Source organism: Sciurus vulgaris (assembly GCF_902686455.1).
Source record: "Sciurus vulgaris genome assembly, chromosome: 2".
Classification (NCBI taxonomy): domain Eukaryota; kingdom Metazoa; phylum Chordata; class Mammalia; order Rodentia; family Sciuridae; genus Sciurus; species Sciurus vulgaris.
In genome coordinates, this window is record NC_136462.1 from 41,892,943 (window position 1) to 41,912,305 (window position 19,363).

At 40.2% G+C, this 19,363-nt stretch overlaps 2 protein-coding genes across 2 annotated transcripts in view; one reads left to right on the forward strand and one right to left on the reverse strand.

Moving 5' to 3' along the window:
• Positions 1-10,029, reverse strand: part of PRKCH (protein kinase C eta) — a 228,341-nt gene extending 218,312 nt beyond the window's left edge. The window contains exon 1 of the mRNA XM_079125830.1: positions 9,295-10,029. Coding sequence (XP_078981956.1) covers positions 9,295-9,657 — 363 coding nt within the window. The 5' untranslated portion in view covers positions 9,658-10,029. The remainder of the gene's footprint in view (positions 1-9,294) is intronic.
• LOC306653052 (uncharacterized protein) lies at positions 9,656-13,916 on the forward strand (the record flags this gene model as incomplete). The annotated part of the gene is made up of 2 exons (XM_079125846.1): positions 9,656-10,432; positions 10,696-13,916. 2 exons carry the CDS (start codon positions 9,656-9,658, stop codon positions 11,056-11,058), a joined length of 1,140 nt encoding a protein of 379 aa, XP_078981972.1. The 3' UTR covers positions 11,059-13,916.
• Between the last annotated feature and the right edge of the window lie 5,447 nt (positions 13,917-19,363).

Genomic DNA, 19,363 nt, shown 5'->3' on the forward strand with positions numbered 1-19,363 from the left:
CTTGGAACTACAAGACCTTTCAGAGAATGGGCCATGTCTGTTTTGTCCACTTGACTCTCCAGGCAACAGCACAATGCCTGGTCCGCAGGATAGACTCGTTGGTGGATAAAGGCTCACCTAGGGCTTGGTGTTTCTGGTAGAAACGTTGAACAGTCTGTGGAGTAGCTGCCTCAAGAGTGAAGGGGATCAATCTTAGTTGTCAACCATTCCATTATACTCTGAACTCCCTCACACATCCCACTTCTATGTGAGGCCAATCCATTAACATGTCCATTCTTTCAGGATGGAAGGCAGGGAGGCAATGGACATCCCAAGGAGGACACTAAGGAAGAGGACCAGACCTAGACTGGGCATGCCATGGAGGACATGATCTTGACAATTGTTTTATAAACTAGAAAAAAGACTACAGATAATCCAGGGTACCTCTCTTACTCTGAGTAAATGCTACCCACCTTATAAAACGCACAGCACTTTTACCATCACCACTAATGCCATTTTAAACACTTGCTAGATACCAAAACTGTGCTGAGTTGCATAAGATAAAATGATTCATGCATGCTCCACCCACCAACCTCACTAGCTCTGCAAGGATGAAGTACAACATTTAAAAAGTTGTTTCTTGCTGCTCCCCAAATTTAACATTGGACTAGCAAATTACAAGAGTTTACCATATAGTATAGGTTTAAAAACCACAGACTTTTTTTTTGGGGGGGGGGGACAGGGGTGATACCAGGGATTGAACTCAGGGGCACTTGACCACTGAGCCACATCCCAGCCCTATTTTGTATTTTATTTAGAGACAGGGTCTCACTGAGTTGCTTAGTACCTCACTTTTGTCTGGCTTTGATTTTGCAATCCTCCTGCCTCAGCCTCCCCAGTTGCTGGGATTACAGGCATGCTTTCAAAGGAAAAAAAGCAAGGAATTTTTCATCTCACAGGGTTTTCAATCCATTACCATATTCAAGGGGCATAAAAATCTGGCCCAGTCTTTCAAGCATATATGTCTTGGGTGATTTTAAAAAGAAATGCTATAATTATGGTTGCTCCCAATTATTTTCAGTTATTTCTTTTTTAATTTTTTTTTAGTTATTGATGGACACAATACCTTTATTGTATTTATTTATTTTTATGTGGTGCTGAGAATTGAACCCAGTGCCTCACACATGCCAGGCAAACCCTCTATCACTGAGCCCCAACCCCAGTCCTCAGTAATTTCTTTTGACAAATATTTAGTGCCTACTGTGTACCAGAGGTTGCTCATGGTGCTGGGTTAGAACAGTGAATAAGAGAGGCAGGGTCCCTGATCTACAGGAGGAAGGTGTAATAAGCAAATCAAATAGCAAAATGATCTCAGAGAATGATGAGTGCAATGAAAGATGACAAGATAATAACATGGTTGGGAAGATGCTCCTGAGGGGGAAACATCTAAGCTACAGCCTGCATCATGAGAAGCAGCCAGCCTCGCTGCAGTGAAATTAAAGACACCATATAACCAATACAATTCACATACACTGGAATAGACCTTTCTTGAGATTCTAGAATATGTTTTTCCCCTAAAACATTGTAGGTTAGTCAGTGTTAGGCACTCCTTACCAATTGGCTCAGGAAAAATATCACTTATGAGAATGCATAACTGAACTCTAAACTACAAAAGAGAATGAGTCCATCAGTAGAGAATCTGGTAGAATATTGGTGCTATACATTTATGCTCCTAGATCCAAGAATCAAGAGAAAAGATAACAACAGCCCAGGAGTAACCTGGTTGCTTCACCTGCCAGGACTACAAAACAAGTGTCTTACTGAGAAATTGAGAGAAAGCAGTCCTACAGGGTTGCAGAGTACAGAATGTCTTCAGCAGGGTTGAACAGGAAAACAGCCTGGGATCCCGCCAAGAAGGTCCTTCCTTCCTGAGGGGGCGCCAAGGTCTTTCCATGATGCAGCCTCCAGCTCCTCCTTCCTCCCCCCCACCCCCCAGGGCTCAGTATTAAGTAGTAAATGCCAATCCCCAATTGAAAAGTCAGAGAATCAAGAGCAAATACATGAGAGAAGGAAACTGTTTTAACTCAGGCAAACCTTCAGTCTTCACAAGTCCAAGAAATCATGCAAAATAAACAAGTTCTAGAAGCAGGGGAAAAAAAAGTCTGACAGTAATAATTCAGAAAATGAAACTGTACCCAAAGACCAGAAACTAAATTAATAATTTGTTTTATTGCGATATGGAGTTTTTTACACTCCTACTCTGAAAAATGTTTTCTGCACTGAAAAGATAATGAAGCTTTCAAAAGTCAGACTCAAATCTAATTCTGCTATTTACGAGCATCTTATTTAACATATTAGATAAAAGAAAAATGACAAATCGTTATTGTTTTCTCCTACAGCCATCTTGAGGTCTAACTGTCCCATAACATGCACATAATTGAACTATCGGATAAGCTCTGACACATACATATAACTGTAAAGCCATGATCACAATCAAACTAAAGAATGTATCCCCTCACCAACCCCTGACACTTAAGTCTCCTCTGTAATCCATCCTGCTTTACCCATACTCCTCATTCCCAGACAACCACTGATAAGCCTCCTATCACTACAGACTCATTTTCATTTCTCATAATGTTGCATAAATGGAAACATACAGTGTGTATTCTTTTGGCAGGGGCGGGGGGATATCTGTTCTTTTTTCACTCAGCATGAATTACTTTGAGATTCATTCATGTTGTTACATATATCAATAGTTCATTGCTTTTTACTGTTGGGAAGTATTCCAAGGCATAGACGCACCATGATTTGTTTAAATATTCATTTGTTGGTTGTCATGTAAGTGTCCAGTTTGGAGTTTTTGCAAAGTCGCTACACACATGTACAGACAAGCCTTTGTATGAATGATTTCATTTCTCTTGGTAAATACTTAAGAAGAGATAAGTCGTATAAGTTTATATTTAATAATTTAGGAAACTGATGAACTGTTTTCCAACATGACTGTACCATCTGACAGCCTAGCAGCTGCATGTGAAAGTTCCAGTTGCTCCACTTCCTCATCTACACTTTTATGTTCAGTCTTGTTAATTTTAGCCTTTCCAGTGGGAACATATTGTTATTTCTTTTTGGTTTTCATATGCATTTTCTTAATGACGAATGATTTTGAGCATATTTTCATGTACTATTTGCCAAGAGGATATCCATTCAAATAGTTGATCCATTTTTAAATTGGGTATTTTTCTCAAGTTTTTTTTAGAATTTTAAAAAAAATTTTTATTTATTCTAAATAGTTGTACATGACAGCAGAATGCATTTTGATAAATCATATATAAATGGAGGGTAGTTTCTCATTTTTCTGACTGTATATATTGTAGGAACACATCAGTCATGCAGTCATACATGTACATGAGGTAAGAATGTCTGTTTCACTCTACTATCCTTCCTACCTCCATACCCCTTCCTCTTCCTCATTAAGTTTTAAGAGTTCCTTTATATAGTTATGTTGTAAATCCTTGTCTGATTTATATCTTGCAAGTATTTTCTTCCAGTCTTTGGTTTATGTTTTCATTTACTTAAGCATCCTTTGAAAAGCAGTATTTTTTAAATTTTGATGAAGTCCAATTTTTTTTAACTTTTCAAGAATTGGGTTTTGTGTGTGTGTGTGTGTACGTGTGTGTGCGTGCACACATTATTTAAAAATGTTTTCCTGAATCTAAGGTGACTAAGATTTTCTTATTTATATATTTTCTTACAGAAATTTTATAAATTCTTACATTTAAGAACATAATATACTTCCAATTAATCTTTGTGTACAGTATGAGATAGGGGTCAAGTCCTGTATTTCTGTGCATGGCTATCCAGTTGTTCAAGTACCACTTGTTGAAAAGGTTAATATTTCCTCCATTGAACTGTCTTCCTGGCACCTTTTGTCAAAAATCAACTGATCTTGGCTGTGGTTGTGGCTCAGTGGTAGAGCACTCACCTAGCACATGTGAGGCACTGGGTTCAACACTCAGCACCACATAAAAATAAAGTAAATAAAAGGTAGTTAAAAAATTGTTACTTAAAAAAATTCACCTGAGTTTATATGTGTGGATCTTATTTCTAAACTCTCTTCTGTTCCACTAATCTATAAGAATCTCTGTACACCAATTCCATTGTTTTGATTATGGTAATTCACAATAAACTCTGAAATCCCAAGTGTAAGTCCCCCAACTTTTTTTTTTTTTTTTTTAACTATTCTTAGACCTGTATAGGTAGTTCACATTTCAATATAAATTTTGCAGTCAGGTCTGTCAATTTCTAGAACAAACCTTACCACAATTTTAGTTGTGATTGCATTACATCTATTGAATACTTTGGGAAGAATTGATTTCTTATTAATACTGAATCATACCACCCATGAACCCAGTATCTCTCTCTCCATTTACATATCTTTATCTCAGCAATGTTTTGTCCCTTACACTGAAAAGTCTTGCACATCTTTTATCAAATTTATCCAATGTCACATCTTTGATGTTCTTATAAATAGCAATAAATAACATTTTTACTTCAGTATTCAGTTGTTCACTGATAGTACTTAGAAATATAATCAACTTTTGCATTTTGGTTTGGATCCCAAGACCCAGCTAAACTCATTTGTTATTTGTAATAGCCCTTTCATGGATTCCTTAGAATTTTCTACAATCCTTTGTCTGCAAATATAGTTTTACTTCTTCCTCTGTAATTTACATGCATTTTATTTCTTGTAATTGCTTTATTGTATTGACCAGGAACTACAGTACTAGGTTGAATAAAAGTGGAAAGAGCAGACACCCTTGCCTTGATCCTGATCACAGAATTATTATTCATTCTTTCACCATTAAGATAATACCTGTTGGTTTTTCATAGATGTCCTTCCTTTATCATGTTGAATAAGTTCCCTCCTATTTCCAATCTACTGAGAATTTTTATTGTGAATGGATATTGAATTTTGCCAAATGATTTCTGATTTGTCAAGATGATAACACAGATTTTCATTTTCACCCTGTTATTATGCACTGACTAATCTGTAAATGTTAAATCAACCTTGCAGTACTGATCATAAATTGCATTACTCATTTTCTATACTGTTAGATTTGATTTGGTAAAATTTCAGAATTTTTGCATTGTGTTCATGAGAATAATAATCTATGGCATTCTTTTTTGTAATGTCTTCATGAGTTTTGGGTTAAATGGTAATATACTGTGACATTTGGTATAAAGTCAACCTATGAAATGAGTTGAGAATAAATTCTCTTCTATTTTATGAAAGTTCATATAGAGCTTATAATATTTCTTCCTTAAATGTACATAAAAGTCACTAGGAAAGCCATCTGAGAACTGAGATTGCAGTGTGAAAGATTTTTAACTACAAACTCAATTACTTTAAAGTTATGCAAGTAATTTGAGGTAATTTTGATAGTTCGCATCTTTCAAAGAAATTCTTCATTTCATCTAAATTATGGAATTACCTGACATAAAATTCTTTATAATATACTTTCATTATCCTTGATAATGATATTTCTCTTGTTCCTAATATTGGTAATTTGTGTCCTTTTTTTGTTTTTTTTTTTTTCCTTGATTATTCTGGCTTGAGGTTTATAGATTTTATTTCCAAAAACCCAGCTCTTTGTGTCATTGGTTTTTCTCTATTATCTTTTCCGTTTCCTACTTCACTGATTTCTGCTATCTTTATAATTTCCTTCTTTCCCCTTACTTTGAGTTAATTTACTCTTCGAGGTGGAAACTTAGTTCTTTGATTTGAGATCTTCTTTTCTAATTTAACTGTTTAAAGCTATGAATTTCCATTTAAGAATTCCTTTAGCTGTGTCCCACCACATCATTGGGTTTTATGTAGATTGAATAAAATTATATATATAGATAGAGAGAGACAGTCTGTAAACAAAAATTTGTCCACTCCATTTCAGGCAATGTGCTTGGCACTAGCTGTATATTGCATAAAATAGACCTAGTGTTTCTCTTATCAAGATTAGTAGAAAATGCCAATGAACTTACACCAAAACCAGTGTTAATGATTATCTTCTTGATACATAGAAAGTAAGCAAGAAAGCCTAACAACAGTATCATGATAAAAGTATCTTCTGTTTTTACACATTGTTTTACAATAAAGCTACCATTAGATCCTCTTCTTATGATGTAGCAAAAACGAAATTGCTTGTCTTTTTTTTAAGTCAGCAATCTGTAGTTTCACTTGCAACACAAAAAATTATGTGGAGTAAATTCAATTACTCCACATGTAACTGTCTGAATGAAGTACACATTTCATTTTAATATAGCAAAGATAAGAATTTCTATAATCCTGAACTTCAAAGAACTTTTTAATCTATAAAGAATAGTTTTAAAAGTAAGCTTTCCATATATTTTCAAATATTTTTTAACAAAAAGAAAAAACAAACAGTATCTACCCTATGCTCGGTTTCAAAACATCCAGAACCTTAAAAAAAGAAAAGAAAAGAAAAAAAAAAAAAAAAAAACTCTACCCTATAACTGAATATAAATGCATGGCAAATTGTTGATTTATTTAAATGCTAACCCTATCCTACCAAATATTCATGCTTCCCAAAACACCACCAATGGGTTATATTAAACATGTAAGTATAATTGTTTTAGACAATTATAGAAATTACATTTACATTTAAATCTTTATTCATTCAGTGGTATAATAACCAGCTCTGTACACCACCTAGTCAAGTGACCTGCATCTTCCACACTTAACACTTCTTAGGTCCTCACCTCTTGGTCTTCATTTATACTACAGGTTCTCAGCCTTGACTGCACATTGGAATCACCTGCGGAGCCTGTAAGTACTGTTGCTGGGTACCACAGCTAGAGCTTCCAACTAGAGTCTTTACAGCGGGGATCTTTAGCAGGCACGGTGGTATACCCCTCAAATCTAGCTACTCAGAAGGCTGAGGCAGGAGGATCACAAGTTGGAGGTCAGCTTTGAAACATAAGGAGATCCTGTCTCAGAAAATAAAAAGGACCAGCGATGTGGCTCAGTGACAAAGTGCTTACCTAGCATGCAGAGGCCTTGATTCAATCCCCAGGACAAAGAAGTGGTGGTAGTGGTGGTAGGGTGTCCAAGGCTCCCTGGCAATTCAAATCCTCAAACTATGAGTGAGAAGTACTAGTCTAGGCTCTCTCCAAAAGACAAGCTTCACGTGGACACTGGCCCATCTGTACCACCATACCTCAGAACCTAGTTCCTATAGAGCTCTGCCCAACCTAACTCTTAATCAGACACTAATCAATAAATCCATCCAGATTCCTATCCTCACTTCTATTTCATATCCAGAAACTCACAGGATAAAATGTAAATTTCAAAGTGTATTTTAGTCATTCCTTTCTAGTTTACTAAATTCCACAAAGTAAGTTAGGCTGAAGGAAAATGAACTCAATATAATTTGATGATTGGACTTAAACAGCCATGATGCTTTTTGATCTTTTTTAAAAATGGCGGGGGAGGGGGGTTGTTCTGGGAATGTAACTCAGTGGTGGAGTGCTTGCCTACAATGCATGAGGCCCTGGGTTAAATCCCAGTACAAAAGAAAGAAGGAAAGAAGGAAAGAAGGAAAGAAGGAAAGAAGGAAAGAAGGAAAGAAGGAAAGAAAGAAAGAAAGAAAGAAAGAAAGAAAGAAAGAAAGAAAGAAAGAAAGAAAGAAAGAAAAGAAAAAGAAAGAAAGGAAGGAAGGAAAGAAAAGAAAAGAAAGAAAGAAAGAAAGAAAGAAAAGAAAGAAAAGAGAAAGAAAGAAAGCAAAGCAAAGAAAAGAAAAGAAAGAAAGAAAGAAAGAAAGAAAGAAAGAAAAGAAAAGTGAATTTTAGCCTGGAGCATGGTGGCACATGCAGTCTCCTATCAGGAAACTAAGGGATAAGGATCTCAAGTCCAGCCTGAGCAACTCAGAAAGACCCTGTCTCAAAATAAAAATAAATAAATAAAAAGAGCTGGGGATGTAGTTCAGTGGTACAGAACCATTGGGTTCAATTCTCAATGCTGAAGGAAGGAAGGAAGGAAGGAAGGAAGGAAGGAAGGAAGGAAGGAAGGAAGGAAGGAAGGAAGAAAGGAAGGAAGGAAGGGAGGGTGGGGAGAGAAAAAAGGGTAGTTCCACAAGCCATCTCTAATTTTAGAGAACATATGGTAAAATTACCAATTCCCCAAAGTATAAAATAAACACAGAAATGAATCTTCATCATTATCCATCTGATTCCACCACTTGTTAATTTCAAAGAGATTTCCAATACTGATTCGCATTCTGGGTTCAAAAGTGACTCCTTCCACAACTTAAACCATTAAATTCCTTAGTCTTCAAACCCTGTACTGCACTTTGCCAAATCAGATCACTTCATTCCATCATTTCATCATCTCAAAGAGAACGATAATACCTACATTACAAGGGCAGTGTTAGAATTAAGAAGCAAAAGCATTTCTACACTGTGCAGAGTGCTCTAGAAATTTTAGTTCATTTACAGCAGAAATTTTGCCTCATGGGAAATATGAGGAAAGCAGAGGCAAGTGTGAAGTTGCTGGTAGCTACATGTCAATACAAAGGAACACCAGCAGGTGAAGGCGGGGAGGAAGGGCAGTCTTCTAAGGAGCTCTGGTAGTCTCTTCTTAGAACAAAAGCTGCAGAAACTGCACATTGCAGAACTCACACCTATCAGATTGACTGGACGAGGTTACTTGCTAACACATGAAAAGCTCATCTCCTTGGAAAACTGCTAAACAATAAAACTTCACCAACATGCAAACCCAGGCAATCTGATCCCTGCCAGTGTAGCTTCTGTACCTCTGGGATGTAATAGATGTGCATGCCGAAACACGTGTGCACGTCTGCGCGGCTGAACCAACATGTATCCATAAACACTATGAATAATACTCGCGAGAATGTATGGCTTTCTCCTAAGAAGCGCTTGAAGCACTTTCATATCACTCCTTTCTTGCCTTTCCTATCTATCCGTGGGCTGAAAGTTGGGATGCCTAACCTAAAGTCTGGGCGGAGGGAGGTGACCGCCCTAGCCCCTTCCCGGCTTCCCGTTAGCCCAAAGCCGCGGTTCTGAAAAGGGACCAGGTCCCGGCCGGCTTCCTAAAGACACACCTGCGCCCGCACACACCCACCGCGATCGCGTCACCAGTGCCGCGGCCATCTGGGAGAGGACCAAAGTCTGGAGGGAATTCCCTCCGCGGTTGAGAGATGGGAAAGCGGGACCCGGGCGATTTTTGAAAAATGGAATGGAAGAAGTCCATAGACACAAAGAGGAGGAGTCAACGCTACTCACCCAGCCCTCGAAGGTGTCCGAGGTGCCTGCCGTGCGCAAGAGCTCCTGGAACTGCAGGGTGCAGTTGGCCACAAAGTGGTCGTAACCCAGGGGCGTCTCGTGGAAGACGGCCAGCTCAAGGTGGCCGCCGTCGGTGACGTTAGTGCAGAACTCCTCGTTGTACGTGGGTTTGTTCGTTTTCTGCTTGGTGCTGGTCTGGCCCACGCGTACCTGGTCCACGCTCACTGTCAGGTAGGGGTCCAGCAGCTGGTAGCCCTTCTTGAAGAGCGAGTGGCGCAGGGACCAGCGGGTGGGCTGCAGCCCCACCGCCTCTCCAATGCGGACCCTCAAATAGCCATTGAACTTCATGGTGCCGGACGACATGCCGGCGCTGCTGCCCCGGCCCCAGGGGGCCGCGCTGGCTCGCACAGGAGAGCGCAGAGATTTGGCTCAGGCCAGCCCTCGCGGCAGCCGCAGGAGTGGAGGCAGCTCCGGGGAAAAGCAGCGCCAAAGCCCCCCTCGACTGGCCATTCTGCCTCCTCCGTGGGACCTTCCCCTCCCCTCCTTCCCTCCCTCTCTTACTCCCGAGGTGGAAAGGAGGGGAGCCCGGCGCCGAGCCCTCCGCGGGCCGGGGAAGCACAACCGTTCCTCTGGAGCGCGCGGCGCTTCCCGGAGGATCGCGTGGGACTCGCCCCTTCTCCAGGGCCGGGAAGCTCCTCTCCTGGGAGAGCGACCCGTCCGGTTCGCTCCAGCCCCAAGCGTCTCTTCCCCCGCCTCCTCTAGCCTCTCCTCTGCCCCCGCCTCCGCGGGCTCACGCTCTCCCCCCCCTCGGCGAGCTTCAAACCAGGAAGCAGCCGCCGCCGCATCCCGGGCAGCAATCTCGCGCCGGCGGGCTTCAAGTTCACCGAACCCCAGCGCGGACTCCCATGCCTTCCGCACCCCGGGGGCGTGGTGCGCAGCCCGCCTCCCGGCCCTGCGGATGGGGTGCCCCGGCGCACGCGGCGGCGGAGCCCAACGCTCGCACCTCGCTACGTGCTCCCTTCTCCCTGTCCGGGTCTGGCGCGCGCTGCCGGCTAGGAGCCACCCCAGGAGCGAGCCAACAAGGGAAGGGTTCGTGAACGAGCGCGATCCAACACCTGAGGCACGGAAGACCAGCCGGGTGAGGGCTGGAAGGCCGGGAGGAGGCGGAAGAGGAACAGCGGGGAAACCCTCCCTCCCACCCTCCGCGACAGACTAGTGACCCTGCCTGGCCATCCGGGAGAGCCCTGGCCCGAGGCAGGAGCACGGCGACGGGGAGATTCTTTTTCCTAATCTTTACGGGGATGGCTCATCCCAGTTTCAACTCGGGCCCATCCTGTTTGTGCGCCTTTCCTGCAGAGGGTAATTACACAGTTGTTTGTTTTTGTTTTTGTTTTTTAATAGGGCAGTAGTAATGATGGAAATCCTGTCCTCCTCCTTCCTCAGAGAGGTGTGTCTCCTTGCACAAAGAGCAGGAAAGGTCGGTTCTTCTGGAGACAGACATGGCCGAGATCTAATAAGTCTAATCCTCTAGGGGGTGGTTCCTGTTCCACCCAGCCCTGCCCGGCAAGGGCAGAAAATGTTCACACACAGGCTGTCTCCCCACACATGCGGCTAAAAAAACTGCCTCTTCAAAGAGCACTGTGTTACTGCTGTAGGAATGAGCAGCCTTCTGATCCTTCCCACCCAGGGCTCCTGCAGATTTTGTCCTCTGGGAGAACTTGGGTCTACTCTGCTGCACCGCAGCAGGGTGTGCTCCCTCCCTGAGGGCCAGCCATAACCAATTTGTATCCCATAAAGTCTAGGCCATTCTTAAGAAACTTACTCTCTTTCTTGCTACACTGGTTTTCTCGGAGGTTTTTTGTTTTTGTTTTTGTTTTTGTTTTGTGTTTTTTTTAGCCCCCTCCTCCCAGTACCCTAATAAGTTCCCTGAATAGGATCTTAGCCATTTCACACTAGTGAATGGAGGACTTGCTAGAAATAACTACACACTATACAATGAAAACAAGAACAATGGATTGGTGGGTGAGGGCCTGTCTTGAAAACATCAAAGCTTCTTTAAAGAGGAGGGCAGGGATAGGACACATCCCCCTAAAGACACCTTAGCTTTAGGCACAACTTGTAAAGTATGCTACCAGACATCTGGAGGACTCCCTTCTGGCCCCAGGGCTCCAGGGGAAAAGGTCAAGTTCACAGTTTGGGTAAACGGTCACCTTCTCTCCAAAGACCTGAACTTTAAAAACCACTGAAAGATTTCCTGCACAGCTGCCCCAGGGTTGAGATATAAGAGTCACCAGACACTCCATCTTTACCCTATCAACCAGTGCCAATCAGGCATCAGGGTGGACAGTAGTGCCAGAGTACTAGGAAAGACACCCAGGGCACCTTCCTTCCCTGATTTACAGCCCCAAAGGGAGAAGGAACAACAAATAGAAGATGCCACATGTAGGGTACAGTAAACGAAAAACGCAAGATGCCATGGAAGAATGTAGCCTGCATTGGTGGTCAGGGAAGGATCGCTGAAGAAGTGGTCAGGAATGGGATCCACTCATTCAGAAAACCTGAAATAAGGGATGATTTGACCTGTTTGGGAGCAGAGAGGACTCTACATAGCTGAAGACAAGAAAACAAGGGGCAAATGGGGTAAAGTCAGCCTGAAAACATGAACATATGAACGGTCCTCTCCTCCCAGTGCCCTAATAGGTTCTCTGAAGAGGATCTTAGCCATTTCACACTAGTGAATGGAGGACTCGCTAGAAATAACTGCACAGTGTACAATGAAAACAAGAACAGGAGGTCATGGGAGACTCATTCCACATTACCTATGGGCAACTGGAAGCCCCAGAAGGCTGTCAGAGTCAAGCCCAGATGAAATTTGTCTTAAAATATATCTCTGGGGTTATACAGTAAATGGATTGGAAGGAATAAGCATGGGTTTGTGGGGATCAGTTAGGAGGTCATTGCTAACACTGAAAGGAGAGGAGACAGTGATGGAGATGAATGTAAATAGATTTAGTGGTTAAGAGGTAGACTTGAGGTCTTGGGGATGGATTCAATGGAGGGAATGAGAAAGAGGAAAGTATCAAGGATGACTTGCAGAATGTGGCTTGAGCATCTAAGTGAGTTGAGAAGTCATTAAGGAGTTAAGAAACCCTGCAGGAGGATAAGATTTGTGGGAGGAGATGAAGAGTTCAATTTGAAACTTGTCGAGTTTGATATATCTGTGAAACATTTAAGTGGAAATCTGGATTGGGCAATTGGCTAGGTGGTTTGATGCTCGGAGGGGCAGTCCAAGCTAAAGACATAAATTTAGAAACCAATGCATATAGATGGTAATGGAAGCTAGAATAGTGGATGGGATTCTGTTATGGGAAAAGAGAGGGAGAGAGTTAGCATGAGAAAAGAATAGTTAGGACAGAGCCTGATGGAAACTCCTACATTTACAGGTGGAGGAGATGTAGGCAAGGGCCTTAAGGAGTGGCATCCAGGGATGTAGGAGAAAAAATCAGGAGGATATGGTGTCCAGGCATTGTAGAAATCAAAGAAATAGTGTTCCAGCAGGAAAGAATGTTGAGCTGGGTCAAATGATGCTAAGAGATTAAGCAAGGATGAAAGAGTGCCAGGTGGCCTTGGCAGTGGACAGAACCTGGATCATCTTTGAGTAGTTTCAGGAGTGAGGGTAAAGACCATTTGGAGTTGGTTGAGGTGAAAAATAAGGAGGTGGAGAGAGTGGGAGAAGATACCTTTTTCAAGAGGTTTGGCTGGAATAGGAAGGAGAGAGAACTCTGAGAAAGAAGATGGAATGTAAGAAAGAGGGCTTTTTAGAATGGGTATCAAGAGAGGAGAGAGATCACAGTTCTGAGAATATAGGAGAGAATACCATTCAGGGCACAGGTGAAGGGATGGGCCAGAGTTTAAGAGGAAACATCTAGAAGGGCACAGTGATACATACCTACAGTCCCAGCTACTCAAAGCTGAGGCAAGAGGACCACTTGAGCTTACCAGTTCAAGAGTAGTCTGGGCAACACAGTCAGATCCTAGCTAAAGATTAAGGAGGAGGAGGAAGAAAATAAGAATCTTTGTGGCTCTCAACCTGCTGTCCAAAATTGCCTGACTGAAGTCACACATTTAAAATGAGATATCTGAACCCTCCTAAGTCACAGACAGGCTACCTAAGGTATTTTTTAGCAAACTTACTCATTCTTTCTCTTCTTCCTTCCCCCTCCCCATCACCTGTTGGTTTTGTTTTGTTTCTCTCTCCCATATTCCCACATTCCTCATTTTCTCCTCCTGCAAATGGTTCTGTCCATAAAGCCAGGAAAGATGACCACTAACAGCTCCAATTTCCCATATTCCCAGCTTAAGGATCCCAGCAGAGTAAGGATTTTCTCAACCAACATCTTTAACTCAATCCCCAGGATGACTCCACTGCCTCCAGTTTATGTTACGTGTCATGAAGTGGCTTCTGGGGAACACCAGACAGGTACAAGCTACCTATAGGAAGTACTGTCTGTTAATACAAACCTCACCTATGTAACAACTTTTATGCAAAATTGATTCTGACAACTCCCTTGGAAGGCAGGGGAGCAAAAATTCCCCTCTCTTTGCACATTCCACCCAACTCACTAGAGACTTATATGTAATACAATAAAGCAACTATCGTAATACAGATATATATATATACTGACTATTTAAAATCTGTATTATAGATCCTTTTACAGGATCATATCACCACTACTCTTTCTTGTCTTAGTCACACTATAACTTTGGATGTCTTTATATACATATCTCCTAATATATCTTCTAAATATATAGAATATATCTAATATATCTTCTAAATGCTTTTTTTTTGACTGATGGGTTGCTTAATTGGCTGAAATACTGCCATTTTTCTGATTTCTTAAGAAACATTTCACACAACCCCCATTCTACTTCCAGAATTAAAGAATTTAGAGAATAACACAGCCAGGTCAAAAACTACTCCATGTTAATATAAGATGTCACAGCTTTTGAGAGCAATTGACAGTAAAGAAAAGATTCAAAAAGATTCAAAATAAGAAATGGGTTCTATGCCTGCAGACATCTAGCAATAGTGGAATGTGTAAGTAAATTGTAGAAGAGTAACCCAATGAATATTATGTAATTATTAAAATTATATATGATAAACAACCAAAGAATAGTAAACATTTAAAAACTAGAATGAAATGTATAAACATACTATGAAGTACATAAAATATGTATAAAGAAGGATCAACAATTAGAATGCAACACAAATAAATGAGACCATTCTTAGACTGTTGTGCTTGTAAACAAATAATAGATGCACTTACCTTAAAGGGCTTTGAAGATAAAATAATTCACATAAAGCATTTGATACACTGCCAGGCACATGGTGCACTTTGGCTGTTATGTTGGCTGCCATATTATAATTTATTGAGCATCCTCCAGCATTATAACAAGGCACTTGACAAACATTATTCATTTAATCCTCATGGCAACCATATGAACATTTTTAACATCTCTGTTTTACAAATAAGGGAACCAAGGGTCAGAAAGTTTATGTGAATTGGACCACATAGTTAATACATAGCGAAGCTGAGTTTTGACCTAGTTTTTGAAACATGCTTGCATAAACCCATTCCAAGAGTTAATTCTAATCCACAGTAGGATTAAAAATTGCTGTTTGTGCTGCATGCAAGGAACAAGAATATGGAGATTCTCAGCAGGCAGGAGAGAGTGGTACACAGGGCAGAGGTCATAGCAGTGCCATTCCATATCCGTTTCCAAATATACAAAGATACATCTAAATTAGAGGGCCCACAATGTCCTACTTCTGGGTGTTCCAGAAAGAACAGAAAATGTTAGATCTTGCACAGATACAGTAACATTGCTCAAAAAAATGGAAAAAAGGTACATTAATCTCATATTTGAAAAGGATATGGTATATTGGGCAGAACAAGTAAGAAAAGACCCACACCTAGACACATCCTTATAAAGTTTCTGAGCTTCACAGTGGATAAAAGGAAATGCTTCAGTGACATAGAGGAAGAAGCAGGAACGCGGGGCGGGTAGGAGAATGAGCTCAGAGTAGTGAGGACTTAGAGGTTCTGACACACCAGGAAGCTAGGGTATCATTGGATGAACAACTTGTACTGAGGAAACAAAGGAAAGGAAGTCTGAAGGGGAATAGTCCTCAAAGGGCAGGCAGACCCAACGGACTCGCAGAGCTTCTTTTTCCTCAAGCTTCCTCAAAGGAAGGAACTTAAATTACTATTTGCCTCAAACAACCACTTAAGGAAGACAGATTCCAGGGACTGGGATCAGAACAGAGGAGTGAGCATAAAAGTGATACTCTCATAAAGAGCAGTCAAGTTAGTAACACTTAGTACCAGCAATTGTTTGGGCATAGCCTGGTGATCAAGAGCAACAGCTGCATAAAACATTTCTGCCACTATTTTCTAAAAGGAAAATTAAATGAGGCTAAATATTTCATGTGCATAAAGAGAACACACACATACAAATCTCTCCCATGACTAATTTATTTTTTAACTTAACTCACCCAGCTGAATCTGAATCTACCCATGTTAAAATACTGTCATTCAGAATCATTTACCTTACCAAAACACCTTCCTAGTGTCACACAGAACCCTGGAACACCTTACAGCCATTCTATTAAGAAACATTCTATTAAGATTCAGGGCGCTGGAGTTGTAGCTCAGTGGTATAGCACTTGCCTGGCATGTGTGAGGTCCTGGGTTCAATATTCAGCATATAAATAAATAAAAGATCCATTGACAACTAAAAAAATATTAAAAAAAAAAAAAAAGAAAAGAAACAGATTCAGGTGCTTGGAAATACAGCTCAGGGATAGCACACTTGCCTAGCATGGGTGAAAGCCCTGAGCTCAATCTCCAGTACCAAAAAAGATAAACAAAACAGATTCATAAAAGCCTAGTTACGGTTTTGCCAATTAAAAAAAAAAAAAACATAATTCATGCACAACTAAAAAAAAGATAAATAGTTTGGAGGTCAAAATTAATTGCACTTAGTCACCTCAAACATCTCTTAGCATCACTCTTCTGTAATGTCTTAAAGCATGTTACCAAATAAGGAAAATATCTTTTCAAACTAATATAATATAAAATTATTTAATTCTGAATGCAGAAACTTACAACTCCTTATTTTTAAATATTTGGGGCATTTTTCAAAATTAGTGAAGGAAAGCAAGGGAATATGGTTTAAAATGTAGTAATCATTAGGGAGGGTGGCAAGAATGGAGGAAGGAAGGACCATATAGAGGGAAAAAAGGGGTGCAAGGGGTGGGGGGAAGGGAAAAAATAACAGAATGAATCAAACACCATTACCCTATGTAAATTTATGATTACACAAATGGTATGCCTTTACTCCATGTACAGAGAAACAACATGTATCCCATTTGTTTACAATAAAAAAAAAAAAAGAAAAAAAATGTAGTAATCATCCTTTCTAACCTATCATTAATATACCTAATGGTCAGACTGTTCAATTAACTTTTCTCATTTGGTTCAGGTCCATTAACAAGTCAAGTGGTCATTAACTACAAGTAGCAACCAAGTTATTAGAGTGCATGGCTTGCGTGAGAAACCTGCAAAGGAAGATGACCCTTGGCTCTGACAGCATCTTTCTCTTCACCATTTGCCGGGTTTTCTCCATCCCTTATTGATGGAAGTCTCTGGTTTACTCAGGGCCCATTCTGGTTAATGGGCTTCATACTTGGCCTTTTCAAGGTCCAGTGGAATTGCCTTTAGGTCATTTATAAGAACTTCTGTGGCTCAGTGGTACTGTGCTTGCCTGGTATGTGTGAGGCACTGGGTTCAATCCTCAGCACCACATAAAAATGAATAAAATAAAAGTATCATGGCCATCTACAACTAAAACATCATTTAAAACAAAAGAACTTCTGCACACTCTTTCAGCCTTTGAATGGAATAGTTTTATAGTTGTAAAATAATCAGAATGATTTTTATCTGCTCAAATGATCTTAATTTCAAGGTCCCTTGGTTCTAAACTGTTTTTTCATAAGCCAGGCAAGGGGAGACAGCTTCACTTTAAAATGAATATTTTACCAAGATGTAGTCATAACTACCACCAGGATGTAATCTATAATTTTGTAGCCATTGTAGATCTTCACAATATCCAAAAAAGCAGGCTATTGAACTGTACAATTCAGCAAGCTCCTATTTGGTGTGAAATGTGCATGAGCATGTGTGTGAGCATGTTTTGAGTATGTGTAAATTTCGAAGGGTTATCCTCCAAGTGTTAACTGTGGTTGTCACAGCTCATAGATTACAATGCAGAGTCCACCTGGTGTTGAAAACAGGGACTCTGGAGCTAGATCACCTCTACCCAAATCCTATCCCTGGTCTTTCCTGACTGTATGGATTTAGGCTCCACTTACCCTTACTGTGCCTTGGTTTTCTCATCTGTCATAGAAGTTATTTTATCCAAAGCACTTGGGATAGGGTTTGGCACATGGTAAGCAATTTTGTAAGTGTCTATTATTATTCATGGCTTTTTTTTTCATTTATCTGTATTTTGTGATTTTTTTTAAATAATGAGAAAATTTTAGCAGCATAATCAAGGTTTTTAAGCTTATATTAAAAATTTTAAAACTGCACACCAAATCACGATAAGGTTGACTTTAACCTTTTCAGTTTTTAATCATTTCCTGTCATCTTTCTGGTCAAGTTGAATGTCTTCTTGCTTTTGCAATTGAAAAAGCAGGTGGCCCATGTTCCCAAGAGCAGATCATTCTCAGTAAGAAGGCATGAAAAATGTTTTGTCCTTGAAATCCTGGTAAAGTGTAAAATTTTCACATCAACTCTGGTAATCTTTCTCATGGAGAAGACAACATTTTAACTTTCTACAGAACTAGTAAAGATGTAGTTCTATCTGAAAATCCTCCAAACTTTCTGCCCCCACTTTTAGAACACTGAAGTGAGGTATTTGTTTCGAACACAGAAAACTAGCAAATGTTTATTCTAGATACCAGAAGAGTGAAGTAGGTAAATCAAGGTACTGCTTATTTTCACATTAATTTAATGAAATCCCATTATGCAGTTAACATAATTTTAGCTCCAAAAGCCAGAAAATAATAACAGGGCTATTCAACCTTCTGACCATGACCTTTGGGATTGGGTAAGGAATTTGATGGTCCAGGAATAGGCATCTTTAACAAGGTTTGAAAAGTTCAGTGGATTCTTCCTGCCATGTGCCCCTCCAGAGTAAGGCAGAGGTGACCCAGACCAGGCACACACCCATAGCCATGCAGAGGAGACCCTTCAAATCAGAGGGAGAATTTGTGGCACGTTCTCTTAGTCCAAACATAGTGACTAAAATTGAGACAAAATATGGAGTTACACTTGACAAACATGAGTAGCACAAAAGAACTCTGTTGAGTATAACAAAAAGAAAGGGAGAGGATAAGCTCATGGTGAAATGAGCATGGATATACAAAAACCACATGGAGTACTAGATGAAAGCAGGCTTGGTGCAGGAGAAAGGAAGCCAACAAAGGAATCTTACACATTTCCCTGAGTTACTCAGTTCTTCATTATTATTTTTTTTTAAAGTTCAAGCAACTGAAATCAGGAAACACCTGGGCTTGTTAACATAGTTAGGAAATGACTTTAAAAACTTGGACTCCGCTTGAGATAACTGATGGCAGGCGGTGATATCATTCCAGCATCTATGTTTCCATGTGAATTTGCAAGCTATTTCTCTTAGTTTAGGTTCATTTTTGTAATAGTCATTAAAAGACCCAATGCATTACATTTATGGATTGTTAGATTTGTTAAGTTTTAAACTTAACCTGTCATTTAGTTACAAATGGGGGGGAAGGGTTATTCCTGTTAATTATCTGAGGATTGACATTACTCTGAGATGAAAATAAATGTATAGAATGAATATTTTAAGATGAAAGACAAAATACAGCATTGTAATACTATGGACCATAGGAAGAAAGAAAGTTTGGGTGTATTAGAAGACATGCTAGAGGACTCTAGACTAAACCTTTGTTTTACAGATGAGGATG